The sequence below is a fragment of the Pseudorasbora parva genome, chromosome 2, assembly GCF_024679245.1.
Source record: "Pseudorasbora parva isolate DD20220531a chromosome 2, ASM2467924v1, whole genome shotgun sequence".
Taxonomy (NCBI): domain Eukaryota; kingdom Metazoa; phylum Chordata; class Actinopteri; order Cypriniformes; family Gobionidae; genus Pseudorasbora; species Pseudorasbora parva.
Window position 1 is genome coordinate 51,731,509 of NC_090173.1, and position 18,257 is coordinate 51,749,765.

At 40.7% G+C, this 18,257-nt stretch overlaps 1 protein-coding gene across 1 annotated transcript in view; it reads left to right on the top strand.

The window, feature by feature from the left end:
* LOC137046778 (5-hydroxytryptamine receptor 3A-like) overlaps nt 1-18,257 on the top strand; it is a 57,426-nt gene that overhangs the window by 11,682 nt on the left and 27,487 nt on the right. Inside the window, exons 2-6 of the mRNA XM_067424179.1 lie at nt 8,259-8,458; nt 11,502-11,546; nt 11,645-11,754; nt 16,732-16,904; nt 17,020-17,180. Coding sequence (XP_067280280.1) covers nt 8,259-8,458; nt 11,502-11,546; nt 11,645-11,754; nt 16,732-16,904; nt 17,020-17,180 — 689 coding nt within the window. The remainder of the gene's footprint in view (nt 1-8,258; nt 8,459-11,501; nt 11,547-11,644; nt 11,755-16,731; nt 16,905-17,019; nt 17,181-18,257) is intronic.

Sequence of the window (18,257 nt, forward strand, 5' to 3'; positions counted from 1 at the left end):
TAAATCTTTCAGGCATAAAAGAAAAAGATAAAAAGTTTCTTATGGATACGCCCGTCTCGCCTACTGGCCTCTTTGGTGACGCTGTAACAACGGTGGTCGACCGTTACCAGGAGGCCAGGAAGCAGGCGGCGGCGTTTCAAAAGTTTCTCCCCCGCAAATCATATCCCCCAGGGGCTGCTGGGCGGGGGGTTGCTACCTGCCGGTTATCCATTACAGGGTTGCTACTTGCCGGGTTGCTACCTGCCGGGTTGCTACCTGCCGGTTATCCATTACAGGACACCGGGCTGACCACACAGGAAAATCCAGAGACCAGCCTTGAGAAGCTGGTTCCCTTAGTAGATTTTCTGGCAGCGTGGAAACTTCTGCCGATAGACTTAAAAGATGCATACTTCCACATCTCCATCCTTCCGCAGCACAGATAGTTCCTCAGGTTCGCTTTTGGGGGAAAAGCGTACCAATATCGAGTGCTGCCATTCGGTCTAGCTTTATTGTCCCGCACTTTCACGAAGTGCGTGGATGCAGCTCTGGCTCCGTTGTGACTCCAGGGCATCCGCGTGCTAAATTACATCGACGATTGGCTTGTGTTAGCGCAGTCGAAACAACTGGCGGTTCAGCATCGAGATGCTGTTCTCGCCCACATGAGAGTGTTGGGGCTAAGGTTGAACGAAAAGAAAAGTATGTTGGCACCACAGCAGAGCATTACTTTTCTGGGGGTAGTTTGGGACACGAGAACGATGTCGGCTCGGCTATCTCTGCCCAGGATAAAAACGATCCTGAATACTGTCAACCAGATAAAGCTAGGCCAGTCACTCACTGTCAAACACTTTCAAAGAGTGTTGGGTTTGATGGCAGCAGCGTCCAACGTGATACCTTTTGACCTGCTGTACATGAGACCCTTACAGTGGTGGCTCAGGACCAAGGGGTTCTCCCCGAGGGGAAACCCTTTTCGCTTGATCAAGGTCACGCGGCGCTGCATACGTGCCTTGGTGAAATGGAAAGATCCTTGGTTCCTTTCCCAAGGTCCAGTTCTGGGGGCTCCTTGTCGTTGTGTAATGCTAACGACAGATGCCTCCCTAACTGGCTGGGGAGCGGTCATGAGTGGCCGCTCAGCCCAAGGTCTGTGGAGCGGCCATCAGCTCTCCTGGCACATAAACCAGTTGGAGCTGATGGCTGTTCTTCAAACACTCAAGCACTTCCTCCCAGACCTGCGGGGCCGCCATGTGTTAATTCGGTCAGACAACACTTCGGTGGTCTCGTATATGAATCACCAGGGGGGATTGAGATTGCGTCGGTTATGGAAGCTGACGCATCACATGCTAATATGGGCCCAAGGCAAGATGGCGATGTACGTCCCAAGGGTCCTGAATGTAGCGGCAGACTTCCTGTCGAGGCAGGAAGTGGTGCCGGGAGAATGGTGGCTCCACCCCGAGGTGGTGGAGGAGCTGTGGATCCGCTTTGGGCGAGCCCAGATGGCGTCTCGAGAGACGACACACTGTCCAGCATATTTCTCCCTCACACATCCAGCCCCGCTGGGGCTGTACGCAATGGTACAGACGTGGCCGAGGCTGCGTCTGTACACCTTTCCCCCTCTGACGTTGCTCCCAGGAGTGCTGGAGAGAGTCCTCCGGGACGGGGTTCAGCTTTTATTGGTAGCCCCGTTCTGGCCGGGCCGAGTATAGCTCGCCGACATTACGTCTCTCCTAGAAGGTCCTCCCTGGGAAATCCCAGTCAGGAGAGATCTTCTTTCGCAGGCCGGGGGGTCAGTACTGCACCCGCGCCCGGAACTGTGGAAACTGTGGGCTTGGCCCCTGAGGGGGCCCAGCTCATAAACACGGGTCTATCTACTGAGATAATAGAGACCATGTTGCACTCCAGAGCACCATCCACAAGGAGACTTTACGCACTCAAATGGAGAGTTTTTTTCGCCTGGTGTACGCACCAGGCTTTGGACCCAGTTAACTGCCCAGTTGGTTCAGTTCTTGAGTTCCTACAAGAAAAATTATCCGCAGGGTTATCCCCGTCGACTCTGAAAGTATATGTGTCGGCGATATCTGCATATCATAATCCATTAGATAACGCATCATTAGGGAGACACCCGTGGGTCACGCGTTTCCTCCGTGGTACCTTGAGGCTTAGACCTGCGGCACGCTCGAGGGTGCCTACTTGGGACCTGGCCATAGTTTTGGAAGGCCTTATGTTGGCTCCCTTCGAGCCATTAGAGGAAGTGTCAGAAAAGTTCCTCACACTAAAAACAGTGTTTCTTCTAGCGATTTCATCACTGAAAAGAGTAGGAGACCTACAGGCTCTATCAGTGGCACCCTCTTGCCTTGAGTTTGCACCAGGAATGGTGAAAGCATTTCTCTTCCCGAGGGAAGGATATGTTCCCAAGGTCCCGACTAACGTGCCAGGACCAGTAATGTTGCAGGCTTTCTGTCCGCCTCCGTTCACTAGTCAAGACCAAGAGAAGCTAAACCAGCTATGTCCGGTCAGGGCCCTAGATGCATATGTCCACAGAGCTGCCCTGTGGCGAAAGTCAGAACAGTTGTTTGTGTGTTTTGGGTCCCCAAACAAGGTAAAACCGGCTTCAAAGCAGACGCTTAGCAAGTAGATAGTCGAGGCTATTTCGCTTGCTTATGAGTCGGCCGGACATCCTTCACCTATAAGGGTCCGCGCCCACTCCACTAGGAGTATGGCTGCCTCTTATTTCGGGAGTTTCATTGTCAGAGGTATTTGATGCGGCTGGGTGGTCCTCTCCGCATACATTTGTGAGGTTTTACAATCTAGACGTAGCCTCTACACCGGGGTCCCGGGTGTTTCTGGGTTGATTCACACATACAGACATTTGGGACTCTGGCGGCGTGGGTATTGAGGTCCCCTAGCGTTTCGACACAGCTCGAAGTTCCCTCGAGATAGGGAACGCGTCGCGAAGCCATACTCCCGGCATGCCTGTGATCGATTTGTTTGGCTTTTCCAGAAGCTAGTGACTGTTTGGTCCAGGTGTGCTTTATAGCTTCCTGGTCGATGACGTCACCCGCCCGTGACGTATCTTCCCGCTATTGGAGTGATTACACAAGTGCTTCATGACACGGTCCGCAGAGGCGTCCCCTCTAGCGTTTCGACGCAGCGTCTCGTTCCCTCTCAGGGAACCATGGTTACATACGTAACCTGAGACGTTCTTACTATTTGCTTTTACTTTTGCTCTTTTGTTCTGATGTTTTTGTAACTTGTTTTATGTTCAGAGTTGATCTGTTCATCAAATAAAATAAAATAAAAAAAAAACATTTAATTGTCATCATTGTAGAGATTCATACACGGATTCTTGATGTCTGTGCATGTCTAGCTAATGCCATAGATTTAAACATTTTGTGCACAAAAAATAAAATAATAAATTGTTCAATTACCACAAGAGTAAAGAATCTCATGGATATTTTTGTTAATATTTCAAAACTATTAATAACTGCTTTGACAATCAGAGCATTAGACTCTGCATGAGATCAGGGATTCTGCCACTACATGATGATGTTATCATCATCAATGATTAAATAACATTACTTCATAATATTTTCTCTTGATTTTGTGTTCCTTCACAAATGTGTTTCACAAACTCAAAACAGCCAGAGAAATATTATATTATAATATCATACAGTCAGTATGTTGTAAATGTCCTCCACTCAGTGAATTAGTTCTTGTTGCCAGACAGAACTCCTTGAATGGCCAATCACATCAAAGCAAGACCAGATGAGCTATTTTAATTAAGATTTTAAGTTCATTCAACTTGAAATCTTAAGTTTATGTATTTTGTTATATTTTTGAGTTTTTTGGTTTAACTAGTAATATTAAGTCAAAATTACTTGATTTGTTTAAGTAAAGACAACATTAGGGTTAACAGTGTAGACGCACGCAGCAAATCTAATCTGCCCGTGAGTGTCATCTAGCAACTCTCAATACACTTCTGGGGCCTGTTCTTCGTACATCGCTAACTCAGTTAGCTGGATTTGATTGTTGACGATTAGGCTTGATCTCGGATTGTTTGGTTCTTCGAAGCTCATCCTGGACTTCCTGGACTCATCCTGGTGCTGTCATAGCAACAGGTCCGGCAGCTTAAACCTGCTCAGGAGCTTATTTCATGTAAACAGGATTAGATTGCAATTATCATTTAAAATAATAATAAATATAAACGTTTATTTGAAAATAATCTTTTAATGTTGTGTAAAATGTTTGTATAATATTATAGACACAGTCACTTGATTGAGAGATTTATTTGTGAATTGTGATGGAATGATTACTTTATAGATGTATTGGAGGTTTACACACATTGTGCAGTTCATATATATACATATAAAGTATTATTTTTTTTATTGCCAGAGAAAAACATGTAAAATACAGCAAAGAAAATGTATTAATACACATATAAAAAAAAGAAGAAAAAAAAGAAAAAACAAACAAACAATGAAACCAAAAAAAATGCCAGAGTATTCCAACCTTCATAAATTAATCAAAAGAATTATATTCTTTAAGAATATTACAAGTCTTTCTTGCTTTTTTTATTCATAATATTCTTTAATCTGGTGCAATAGTCCTTAGTCTCTTGAAGAAAATGAAGAAAATGTGACTTGGATCCTGACCATTTCTTCTTGTGTATATGAAATTTTCCCAAAATAATAAAAAGTTCTACAATAAAGGTGAAATTGTCTTTATTATCACTTTCATTGGAATAATGTATACATATATCAAAATTATTTAATTTAAATATAACATTTGTTTTCCTTCTAATGAAATTTTCAATGTCCACCCAAAAAATATTTGTGTATACAATCACAAAATAGATGAATAATAGATTATTTTTCTATTGAACAAAAATCACAGGAATAATCAATATCTAAATTAAAGCTCTCTAATACATTTTTAGCTGGATGTAAAATTTTAAATGTAACTTCTTTTACTTTATTATTTAAGCAGTATGCTTCACAAATACACCAAGCTTTATTCCAGTTTATATTTCTAAATACACTGTTCCACAATAAACTTTTATGAGTAGCTGTTTCACCTGTTATAATTTCCCTAATATGTTTATTAGTTCAACTGTGTTTCAGAATATCAATGTTTTCTAAAAACAGAGACACCCCTCACTGCAGCCTGTAGCACGATGACATAGCTGGATCAGATCCAATACGTACTGGATGGTGGATTGTTATGGCGACGTCATACCGGTCTCTGGGTTAATTTATAATGCGTATGCGCCGCTATAGTCTTAAGTGACATGTATGATAGTATAATAATATTGTATAGATGATGTTCTAAACTGTGTAGTTGTAGTAGGCCTACTAATTGATGAATAAATCATCTTCATAAATGTGATGCCTTAATTATCATAGTTTCTCTCTACATGCATGCACAACAGTTAAAATTTTAATATTTTCTGATAATACTTACTGTTGAGTGGAAGGAAAAATGAGTCAAGTAATTGTCTCTGTAATTTTAATCCTCAAGGTACAATGCAACACAATCTGTAAAGAACTTTAATATACCAGTAGCCTACACATTCAAGGGAAAATGCAAAACGTGTGTCCTGATGGCGTGAGCATGTTATTAATCATTATTTTTGAGCGAGCGGTTTGAGTATTTATCTATCCAGCAAAACTCTCCTGTGCATTCAATGATGTCCCCAAAACTCTACTGCGCATGCGTATATGACGTCATCGAATTGTGAATGAAACCACCACGCATGCGCGTCCAGTACGTAATGGATCTGATCCGGTATTTCATCGTGCTACAGGCTGCAGTGAGGACTTCTTGTAAAAACATGCTGTCTTGAACATACTGCCTCAGAAGAATCACTTCCACACGCTCTTACAAATTGTAAACTTGTTGGGGATATGGCACCAAATACAACAGCACACTCTTTTGGTGTAACTGGAAACCCAAATTTATCCAAAAAATTCACTATAAGATAATAAAATACAGTTTGAATTTAAAAGTTGTTTAACTAACACAATGTTGTTTTCATACCAATTATTATAGAAGAGAATATTTTTATATTGAATTCATATATTATTCCAACTGTGCAGTTAATCTTTGTCGTGCATTAATGTGAGTGATGACGGATATTATGGGAGTGGCTTAATGCAGCGCAAGAGACTGTTAAGAAAATGTAATTAATATTGTCACATAACAAATCTGCTTCAAATTGAATTAAAAATGAAATTACAACATTAAAATAAAAATGTAAAGTGTGTACAAATATTATACAATTGTGAATATAAATAATTAGGAATCACGTTCATCAAAACAGTGCACATTTAATTTATCTAACTTTTATGTTGGTTTGTTCATTTGTTTCCTTATAATGGTTCTTTTTTTTTCTTTGACAAGTTTTTTGCCAGGTGGCTTTTTTAATTATATGATGTCATTACGTTGTCTTGACGCCAGCCAATCGCTGCATTGCTGATCATGGTTTTGAGTATCGATGTATCAGATGTATTATGTCTAGGTGTGCCTTGTATGTGTACGTTTTGTTATGGAGGCCCAGGATGCTTCGATAGCGGCCTTAAGCTCATCCAGAGTGTTGGGTCTTGCGTCTCTCAACGTTCTCTTCACAATATCCCACAGATTCTCTATGGGGTTCAGGTCAGGAGAGTTGGCAGGCCAATTGAGCACAGTAATACCATGGTCAGTAAACCATTTACCAGTGGTTTTGGCACTGTGAGCAGTTGCCAGGTCGTGCTGAAAAAACAAATCTTCATCTCCTTAAAGCTTTTCAGCAGATGGAAGCATGCAGTGCTCCAAAATCTTGTGATAGCTAGCTGCATTGACCGTGCCCTTGATAAAACACAGTGGACCAACACCAGCAGCTGACATGGCACCCCAGACCATCACTGACTGTGGGTACTTGACACTGGACTTCAGGCATTTTGGAAATTCCTTCTCCCCAGTCTTCCTCCATACTCTGGCACCTTGATTTCCGAATGACATGCAAAATTTGCTTTCATCCAAAAAAAGTACTTTGGACCACTGAGCAACAGTCCAGTGTTGCTTCTCTGTAGCCCAAAAGTGTCTTGACCTGGGGAATGCGGCACCTGTAGCCCATTTCCTGCACACGCCTGTGCACGGTGGCTCTGGATGTTTCTACTCATCAGTATCTCAGACTCAAAATCATCAGTATTAAAACAATAAAAGACCTGAAATATTTCAGTTGGTGTGCAATGAATCTAAATATATATGAAAGTTTAATTTTTATCATTACATTATGGAAAATAATAAACTTTTATCACATATGCTATTTTTTTTGTGAAGGACCTGTATAGAGACATTGTGATCATATGTTTATGGTTATGTTTTGACATAAGCATCATGGGCTGAATCAATGGTATCATTTAGAGCCTAGGTTAATTCTATTGGTTACAGCAGCACTAATTCTACAAAATGAGATCTGATGTTTTCTATATAATCAAAGGATTTTTAAAAAATGACACTTTGTTGTAGAAATAAAATAAAAGGTTTGTATCTCCACACAATTTGGACACAGAGACATCAATAATCGGCATATGGATCTCAACAATGGTGGCCATCAAAAAGTTTTACAGTGCGGTCTGGGTGCACCAATCAAAACTCACCCATGACTCCCAGCATGTATTGCAGCATTAATACATTATAAAATGATTAGAACTGAATTAGTCATTTTGCTTGTTATCATCAGGTAACAGCTTATCAAAAGCAGGTGTGCATCATTGATCCTCAATCATCACTTAATTATCTAATTAACTTCAACACTTATTTGGTGTTACTTTTAACACTCTGAGTGTGGACTCATGTAGACACCAGCAGTGTTCATTTAACACTGAGGATTTTGTGGTGATAGTTAAAGGGTGAGTCAAGGATAATCATGTCGCCGTGTTTCTCCCAATCTCAAATCTGGGAGTTTCTGAAGAGTAGAAAATAATAGTTTATATTTTAAACTGGTTAGTTGAAACTTGAACCTTGAGTAACTAGACTTCTAGAGTAACATACAAAAATACAATTTTGATGACATCCTAAGAGCTATAGTATACTTTGTTTGTGTGTGTGTGTGTGTGTGTGTGTGTGTGTGTGTGTGTGTGTGTGTGTGTGTGTGTGTGTGTGTGTGTGTGTGTGTGTGTGTGTGTGTGTGTGTGACAAGAGTACGAAATGTAGAAGGATGAATGTTTAAACATGAAAATCTCTTTCACTGTGTTCTTGGAGAATATATTCTGCTGTGTTTAACAAATGTCTTCTATCCACAGGATGGGTGTCTGAAGCTCAAAACTGCAGTGCTGCACTAAAATTTAAAGCTAAACAGAATCTTTTTGCACATCTGGGCTTGGACAATAATAGCTCTGAGAATAACAGAATGTGGCCCTTGATATTCAACAAGTATAACTACTTCGCTGACCACCCAATCACAATATATGTGAACCTGTATGTGACCTCCATCATAAATGTGGTATGAGTTCAGCATGATTTAGCTTCTCATTCTGGTCATTAATGGATGCTAAGCACACTGTAAACCATAACACTCAAAAATGTTAATTGGTTTGCTCAAACCTCTGCTGTGCTGGCTGGGCTGTGAGACACACACACACACACACACACACACACACACACACACACACACACACACACACACACACACACACACACAATTTCATGCAACAAATCTCTCCCTAGATAACTTTCGATTTACTGTATCTTTGTGTTGTTTATAATGTATGCACCTGCGTGCCGATTGCAAAAAAACAACAACAGACATTTCATGCACCTCCTGCTGTTTTCAACCATGACCGGTATCAAACATACTTGCAGATCTCTGTTGGTGCTCCAAAAAAACAAACCAAAAAAACTGCATCCACTGTTTCCTTAATGCTATTTGTGAAGCTGAACAAGGTTATCTTTCCCTCACAACCAGAAACACGCTTCTTTATTAACATTGTTGATTTTGTGGTCTAAAAACAAAATGACAGTGCTGCCAATGGCTCCCATAACTTGAACAAAGCTCACTTATGGCGTGCTCTTGAGTTCTTCCTGAAATAGGAACTCACCCATTTTGTCGTAATACGCCAGACCTGGAAAAAAATATATATATTGTAGAAACTTCAGAATCCTAATTTAGCTACACAGCAAAAACTCCAGTGTTAAATTAACTCTCCTCAGAGTTTATTTGGCTCCACACTCAAGAGTGTTAAAAGTAACTCTGAAGAAGTGTTAAAGGCAATGAAATAATTAAGAGATTAATTAAGTGATGATTGGCCATTAGTGAAGACACCTGATGATAACAAGCAGAATCACTGAAGGAAAGAGTCACCATTTTTAAGTCAACATTATGGAGATCAGGGTTTGCTTTAGTTGGGCTCTTGACTTTATAACATTAGTCTTTGCCTGGCTGCTTTAAAGCTGCCATACAAGTGCAGAGAAAATGTGACCAAGTGTTGATGGTTATGTTTTGACATAATCATCATGAGCTGAATCACTGGTGCCATTTAGAGCCCAATCTTTAAGTTAGGTTTACTTTATTGATTACTACAGCTCTGTGATTCTACGTCATAAGATCTGGTGTTTACAATTTAATCAGAGGGATTTTTCGTAAATTATTCTGTTCTGTAAAAAAAAGGTTTGAGTCTCTGTCATTTAGCCACACAGACATCAATAATCAGCGTATGAATCTCAGCAATGGTGGCCATCAAAAGGCTTTTGCAGTGCATTCTGGGTGCACCAATCAAAACTCACCCATGGCTCCCAGTATGCATAAATTATAAGATGAACTGAATTAGTGATTTCTTTCTATTCTCACCATTTTATTTTTGCTGTTTATGTGACTTTTTAGTAGCTTGTTTTGTGATGTTCAGAGTTGATCTGTGTATCTGAGATGCTGTTTGTCACCATTGTTGAGATTCATACACTGATCATTGATGTCTGTGAGTGCGTAAAGCAACAAAGTAGTTTGAATTTTTTGTGTGCAAAATCTCACCCTATTATCTACACAGAGCTGTCGTAATCAATAATGTAAAATCAACACATGCCCCATATAGCTAGAAATTTGTCTCAGAATGATATCAGTTGATCCCGTCACTAAATGACGATTATATTAATCAAAACATCACTAACTCCTGAACATATTTTCTCTGTGCTTTCTTTGCCAAAATGTATGTTCCAAACACACAGTTATAGCAGCAAGAAAAAATAACTAATGTTAGAAAGTCAAGTCAAGAGCCCAACTAAAGCAAACACTGATCTCCATAATGGTGACTTAAAAATGGTGACTCTGTCCTTCAGTGATTCTGCTTGTTATCATCAGGTGTCTTCACTAATGGTCAATCATCACTTAATTAATCTCTTAATTATCTCATTACCTTTAACACTTCTTCAGAGTTACTTTTAACACTCTTGAGTGTGGAGCCAAATAAACTCTGAGGAGAGTTAATTTAACACTGGAGTTTTTGCTGTGTAGTTAATGCTAGTCAAATTTCCACTACTAAACATTTGAGATTACAAGATTTTTCAGATAAATGTATGAATTAGTTGAATCAAATATTTCACGTTCAGAGCAGTTAAAATGTATGATTACAAAATAAAATTCAGCAAGTTCTGCTTCCTTACACTATGTTCACACCAAACGTGAATTGAGCGTCAAAATCGCGTCTAGTTTGACGCGTGAACATTTTGAATCCATTTGCACGTCCGCAGCTAATTGGACGCACGTAGAAATTGAGCATTTGAAGCAAAATAGACGCGTTAAAGGCGCTCCAGGTGAAATATATCAGCATTAACAGCCACACGTGGTTCAGCCAATGCACTACCTGGATTATCTTCACTGCATGTATATTGAAATAAAATATAAAGTTATGAAACTTCACTTTGCCCTCAGTCAAAATGATTTGGTAGGCAACAATAGATTAATTGGACCAAAGATCGCCCATCAGATGTACACAAGACGAAGTATATGTCATGTTAACCTCTACAGAGACATCCGAGCCAGCGGCAAACGCCAGAAGGACTGGCAGAGGAAAGGCTGCTTTTAATTATTTAATTATTTAACTTTTAATTTTTTTAATTATATGCAGGGTTTATCACGTCACTTTACCAGATTGGTTAATGCGGGGCGAATTGACGCCAAAGTTCAAATTTTTCAACTCGGGCGTAGACGCGAATTCACTTCAAACGCGTGAATGCACGAAAAGGACCACTCGCGCAAGATGCTCAATTTGATTCAAATTTGCGTTATTCACGCAAATTGGATGCATGAATGAGGCGGAATTGCGTCCATCGCGCCGCAGGACCTCCAGACGCGCGCCAACGCGCCTTTCCATTGACTTAACATGGAAATCATTCGCCCCAGACGCTCTATTCATGTTTGGTGTGAACATACCTTTAAACTTTATTTCTTGACTTAAAAAATGGAGGCAACTGATTGACTCACTTATTTTTAGTTTTGCCAACATATTCGGGTTTACAATGTAGTGTCATGTCTCAACGCTTCTTTTCATCTACAGAATGAAAAAGACCAGAGTCTGACAACACAGGTCAAAATGATAACTGTAAGTTTTTTTCACATTTCTTATTTCAATTGGCAGTATTTTGTAAAATGTTCAGAGGTTTTATTTAATTTGATTTGATCTCTATGTACATTTTCCAGGCCTGGCAAAACTGGAATTGGCGGTGGGATGAAACACTTTTTTGTGGAATAAAAACATTTTCAGCCCCTAAAAATATGTTTTGGACTCCAGACATTGGTATAATGGAAAGGTATAAAATTACTTCTGTCAGAACCTTTTCTTTTGGCTGTTTTTGCTTTTTTCATATATGAGTAAGGTTGTAAAATGATGGATAGAATAAGGGTAATGGTCTCAATCTAACTGTGGCCCAGTCAGTTTTGTTCTCAGTATCCATAGAGGTTAGCTCAGATGAAATGAACACTGCTCAGTGTGCACATTACAGGCTGTTAAAGGAGTACTTCAGTGCTGGAAAGACGAATCTGCATTTAAACTGGGTCATTAATGTAGTAGAAATGTGAAATTATTTTTTTTTAATTTGGTGCTTTCTAGACTGAGAAAAGACAGAAAATGTATTTTTGTCTCATGGGGATGAAAGACAACAATTCCCAGAATGCTTTGCTGCTCTACTAGGCCATTCCCAAAGCCACCGCTACTAGATTACTAAATCACCTTTACTTTCCCACCATGACTGCATTCATTTTCATAAAATCAGTTCAGTTAGAGAACAGACACTACACAGCAACAACTCCAGTGTTAAATTTAAAAGTCATCAGAGTTTATTTGGCTCCACACTCAAGAGTGTTAAAAGTAACTCTGAAGAAGTGATGATAACAAGCAGAACCACTGAAGGAAAGAGTCACCATTTTTAAATCACCATAATGGAGATCAGTGCTTGCTTTAGTTGGGCTCTTGACCCTTGGCTTTAAATAACATTAGTTATTTTTTCTGGCTGCTTTACCTGTGTGTTTGGAAAACACATTTTGCCAAAGAAAGCACAGAGGAAATCTGTTCAGGAGTTAGTGAGGTTTTGATTAACATAAGTTCCCAAAAAGTCCATAAAACAGCAAAAAGAAAATGGTGAGAATAGAAAGAACTCACTAAATCAGTTCATCTTATAATTTATGCATGCTGCAATGCATGCTGGGAGTCATGGGTGAGTTTTGATTGGTGTACCCAGAATCCACTGCGAAAGCCTTTTGATGGCCACCATTATTGATGTCTTTGTGTGGCTGAATGACAGAGAAATTCAAACCTTTTTGTTTAGAAAAGAATAATTTAAAAAAATCCCTCTGAGTACATTGTAAACACCAGATCTTATGCTGTAGAATCACAGAGCTAATATAATCAATAAAGTAAACCTCTGTTAATTCTCTAAAAGAAATGTTGAAAACATCTGACATAATTAAAGTCAATCTGATTAGTAATATCTTCTGGCAATGGCTGTTTCACACACACTCAATCTGAAATATCAACAATGGTTACCAGATAGCACTTACCCCACCTTTAAAGGTGCTCTATGCACCTTTCCATCCACTGGAGGGCGCCTATTCAAAACAAATGTGCAGTTTGATGACGCAAAGTTTGAGCGCAGGAAAATAGGACTCAGGCAGAAATCAGGTTAATGCATGCGATTATTAACGTTACTGTAGTGTAAAGCAAAACAGTACAGAGTGTTGTGGAGCTGAGCACGGCTGCTAGAGCGATTGTTAAACACATACCCGCCTCGCAAACACCGGGACTTTTATTATGATGGGACGGACACATTCGCCGGGCACCTGCACTGATCCGCTCTTCCGGTTATGATTATGAGGTAATGCAGCTCTGTTTTAGCCTAGAAATCTAGACGCACCCTAGTGGCAGCAAATTTAATCTGCCCGCGAGTGTCGTCTAGCAACTCTCCCTTCTGAGCTGATACCCTTCTGAGCTGTATTCCTCACAATCTGGGCCAATCACATCATGTATAGAGTCGACAGGCGGGGCTATAATGACGATGGCCGAGTTGCGTTTGCGTGCTTCTAGTAAACACAGAAACTGGCGAACGGCGGCGGTCTTTCGAATCAGCTTTTCTCTGAGAAAAGAACAAAGAACGGCACTGAAGTCATTCTTAAAAAGGGAAGATGTGTTCGGAGTTTAGCCGACCGGATACGGCGAATGTTTAATCAGTCAGCGAGCTCTGCTTCACCTTCGTTGCTCTGGTTGGTGTAGCGCTATCCTATCGCGAGCAGAGGGAGTTTGAAAGACAACCGTTTATCCCGCCCCTCGGATTGAGCTGTCAATGGTGAGTTTCCAGACCAAACATCTTGATGTGGGTCTGGCTTGTCAGGCTAGCTTTGTTTATCATATTAGATACATTTAAGTGTGTTTAAAATGATGTTATGACGTTACTCCGTGCGTTCACTTGTTTACACTGCTAAGAGTAAAGCGCCCCTGCCAAGTAAAACCCGAAACCAAGGGTAGCGCAGATATGACACAATTGACAGGCGACTCCCTCAAACGCTATGCTGAAACATCCCAGTCCTTAGTTAAAATAGCAATTTTATCACAATTTACAAAAAGTTGGGAAAATTTGGGATATTGTAGGTACTCAACTGAACCAAATATAAAACACCAGCCTAGTGATTTTTGGATATTTTTACTGCAAAAATACTACATAGTGCACCTTTAAGTTATTAATTGTGATGACCTGAGCATTACTAAAGATAGCTGAAGATCACAAGCTAAATCACAGAAGGACAAAGAAACAACAAGAACAGAAACAACATCTACAGCCACATCCTTAGAAAAAAATCAACTGAAGATAAAAAAAAAAAGTCTATTGCAAATTTTAATGTAAAATGTTTTTGATTTTTATCATAGGTCTATGTTTAAATGTTTTGTCACTTAATAAAGTACTAGGATATACAAATACTGTATAAAGTAATTAATTTAATAAAATGTTTAAATGTCGTGCGTTTAAACATGACATTGATGAAAGAGTAGCCTGACAAGCCAGCCTGTACATGTATGCAAAACAGTTAAAATTTTAATATATTCTGATCATACTTGCTGTTGAGTGGAAGGAAAAATGAGTCAAGTAATTTTAATCCTCAGGGTACAATGCAACATGACCTGTAAATAAATATAAAATAGCAGTAGCCTACACATTCAAGGGAAAATGCAAAACGTGTGTCCTGATGGCGTGAGCATGTTATTAATCATTATTTTTGCGCGAGCGGTTTGAGTATTTATCTATCCAGCAAAACTCCATTCAGTGATGTCCCCAAAACTCTACTGCGCATGCGTATATGACGTCAACGAAAGGTGAATGAAACCACCACGCATGCGCGTCCAGTACGTAATAGATCTGATCCAGTATGTCATCGTGCTACAGGCTGCAGCGAGGACATCTTGCACACAGCAGGTGACTCGCTTTCCTCACACAGCGAATCACTTTCCTCACAGGGCGACTGACTCTCCTCACACAGCGAATCACTTTCCTCACAGGTCGACTGACTCTCCTCATGCAGCAGGCGAATCACTTTCATCACACAGCGAATCACCTTCCACACAGGTCGACTTACTCTGCTGATGCAGCAGGCGAATCACTTTCCTCACACAGTGACTCACTTTCCTCACAAGGCGACTCGCTCTCCTCACACAGAAGGCGACTCACTTTCCTCACACAGCGAATCACCTTCCACACAAGTCGACTGACTCTCCTCATGCAGCAGGCGAATCACTTTCCTCACACAGCGAATCATTTTCCTCACACAGGGAATCACTTTCCTCACACAGCGACTCACTTTTCTCACAGGGGGACTCACTCTCCTCACACAGCAGGCAACTCGCTTTCCTCACACAGCGAATCACTTTCCTCACAGGGCGACTCACTCTCCTCACATAGCGAATCACTTTCCTCACAGGGGGACTGACTCTCCTCATGCAGCAGGCGAATCACTTTCCTCACACAGCGAATCATTTTCCTCACACAGGGAATCACTTTCCTCACACAGCGACTCACTTTTCTCACAGGGGGACTCACTCTCCTCACACAGCAGGCGACTCGCTTTCCTCACACAGCGAATCACTTTCCTCACAGGGCGACTCACTCTCCTCACATAGCGAATCACTTTCCTCACAGGGGGACTGACTCTCCTCACGCAGCAGGTGAATCATTTTCCTCACACAGCGAATCATTTTCCTCACACAGCGACTCACTCTCCTCACACAGCAGGCGACTCACTTTCCTCACACAGCGACTCACTTTCCACACAGGGCGACTCACTCTCCTCACATAGCGAATCACTTTTCTCACAGGGGGACTCACTTTCCTCACACAGCAGGCAACTCACTTTCCTCACCGGACGACTCACTTTCCTCACACAGCGAATCACCTTCCACAAAGGTCGACTGACTCTCCTCACACAGCAGGCGACTCGCTTTCCTCATACAGCGAATCACTTTCCTCGTAGGGCGAATCCCTTTCCTCACACAACGACTCACTTTCCTGCGAGATCCTGCCCAAGCAATCGTGATTTTTATGGCATTGATTTTATTTAGCCTATTCAGATATCCTACAGAAGTAATAGTTATAATGTTATAAAATGTTATAAATACAATGCATTAACAAGCATCATACGGGATAAATGGTTGTCTTTCAAACTCCCTCTGCACGGTGTGCACGTAATTGGATACGCTACAACCAACCAGAGCAACGAAGGTGAAGCTTTCTTCTTTGTTCTTTGTTCTTTTCTCAGAGAAAAGCTTAACTCCAAGTCTTCCAGAGTCGCAGTCAAAGCTGATTTGAAAGACCGCCGCCGTTCGCCAGTTTCTGTGTTTACTAGAAGCACATAAGCGCAACTCTGCCATCATTATGTTAAGCCCCGCCCACCAACTCTATACACGATGTGATTGGCTCGATCAGAGTTTGGTGTTTACAACTCAGAAGTGTATTGAGAGTTAGGCTAATGAAAGTGTGTATTGCAATGCTTCAGTAACAAAAAAAAAATAATGGATTTGAAAAAAAAAAAAAATAATGAACAGATGTTGCGTTTGTTGTAAACAACCGTGGATCAGTTACGCACTGCAATCGCGGCATGTGTTAAATCACAGCTGATGCCATTAAAAGTGCAATGTTTGTTACATGTTTTACTTTTCCAGAATCAACACTGAATAGTTGGAGAACTTTCTTATATCAAAAATCTGTTAGCTTTGGTAATCATTGTTCATTTGTATTTTATCCATTTAGCATCAAGACAGAGTTTGGAACAAAGGAGTCTCCAAATGTGCTGTTGCTCAGTAACGGCTCTACAGCTTCATCTGACTTCTTTGCTCTGACCACGGCCTGTAAGATGGATCTCTACAAGTTTCCCTTCGACACCCAAAACTGCAATATAACATTTCTGTCTACAACATATACAAGTAAATCTGAAACAAATGACTCAATTTTGACAAACAGACAGAAATGAATGTTTTTATCTTCTAAACTATTTGAATTTTAATATGAAATAATTGTAATGTCTGTAATGTCCCACAGATCAGGAGCTTAAAATTGACATAATGACAGATCAAGGTGACATCATTTATATGTCAAAGCAGAACTATCAGGTCCAGGGAGAGTGGGAGCTCCTCAATATAAGTTACACTAAAGCTACTTTGCCTTTAATTTTGGTTCAAATGGATCAACTGATATATCAGGTACAGAGCATGCATTCTTTGCTACTGCAAATGTGTTTTACAAACACACTTTCACAACAGACAAATGTATAATAAGTTATATAACTTCTAAACCTCTGTTAATTCTCAATAAGAGCTTCTGTAGTCGTCTGACAGAAATAAAGTCAGTCTGGTTAGTAATGTGTGAAGCTGATAATGCTGTTTGTGGAGTTGTTTAATCCTCTGCTGAGATCTTCAGAGATTTAATGTCTTCTTTTATCTTCAGTTGATTTCATCTAAAGCTGTGCCTGAAGTCAGTTGTAGTTCTTGTGTTTCTGCTCGTCTTTTTTTCAGTTCTCTTCTTTTCTTCAGTGATTCTGCTTGTTAAAAGTCTTATTAAGCCTGAAATGACTCAATATAGCCTGACAAGCCAGACCCACATCAAGATGTTTGGTCTGGAAACTCACCATTGACAGGGTTCAATCCGGGGGCAGGATAAACGGTTGTATTCACTCTACAACCAACCAGAGCAAAGAAGAAGGTGAAGCGGAGATAGTTGACAGATTAAACTTTCGTTGTATCCGGTCGGCAAAACTCTGACCAAATCTTCCCTTCTTAAGGCTTCAGTGCCGTTCTTTGTCCTTTTCTCAAAGAAAAGCTTTACTCCAAGTCTTCCAGATTCGTGGAAAAAGCCAATTCGAAAGTCTGCTGTTCGCCTAGCCTAGAAATCTAACATAATGACGCACCCTAGTCTGTGCGTCACCTTCGAAAGTCTGCTGTTCGCCTAGCCTAGAAATCTAACATAATGACGCACCCTAGCGGCAGCAAATCTAATCTGCCCGTGAGTGTCGTCTAGCAACTCTCAATACCCTTCTGAGCTGTAAACGCCAAGCTCTTGACAGGCCTATCACATTGTGTATAGAGTCGGTGGGTGGGGCTTAACATAATGACGCCAGAGTTGCGCTTGCGTGCTTCTAGTAAACACAGAAACTGGCGAACGGCGGTCTTTCGAATCAGCTTTGACCGCGACTCTGGAAGACTTGAGTTAAGCTTTTCTCAGAGAAAAGAACAAAGAACGGCACTAAAGTAATTCTTAAAAAGGGAAGATGTGTTTGGAGT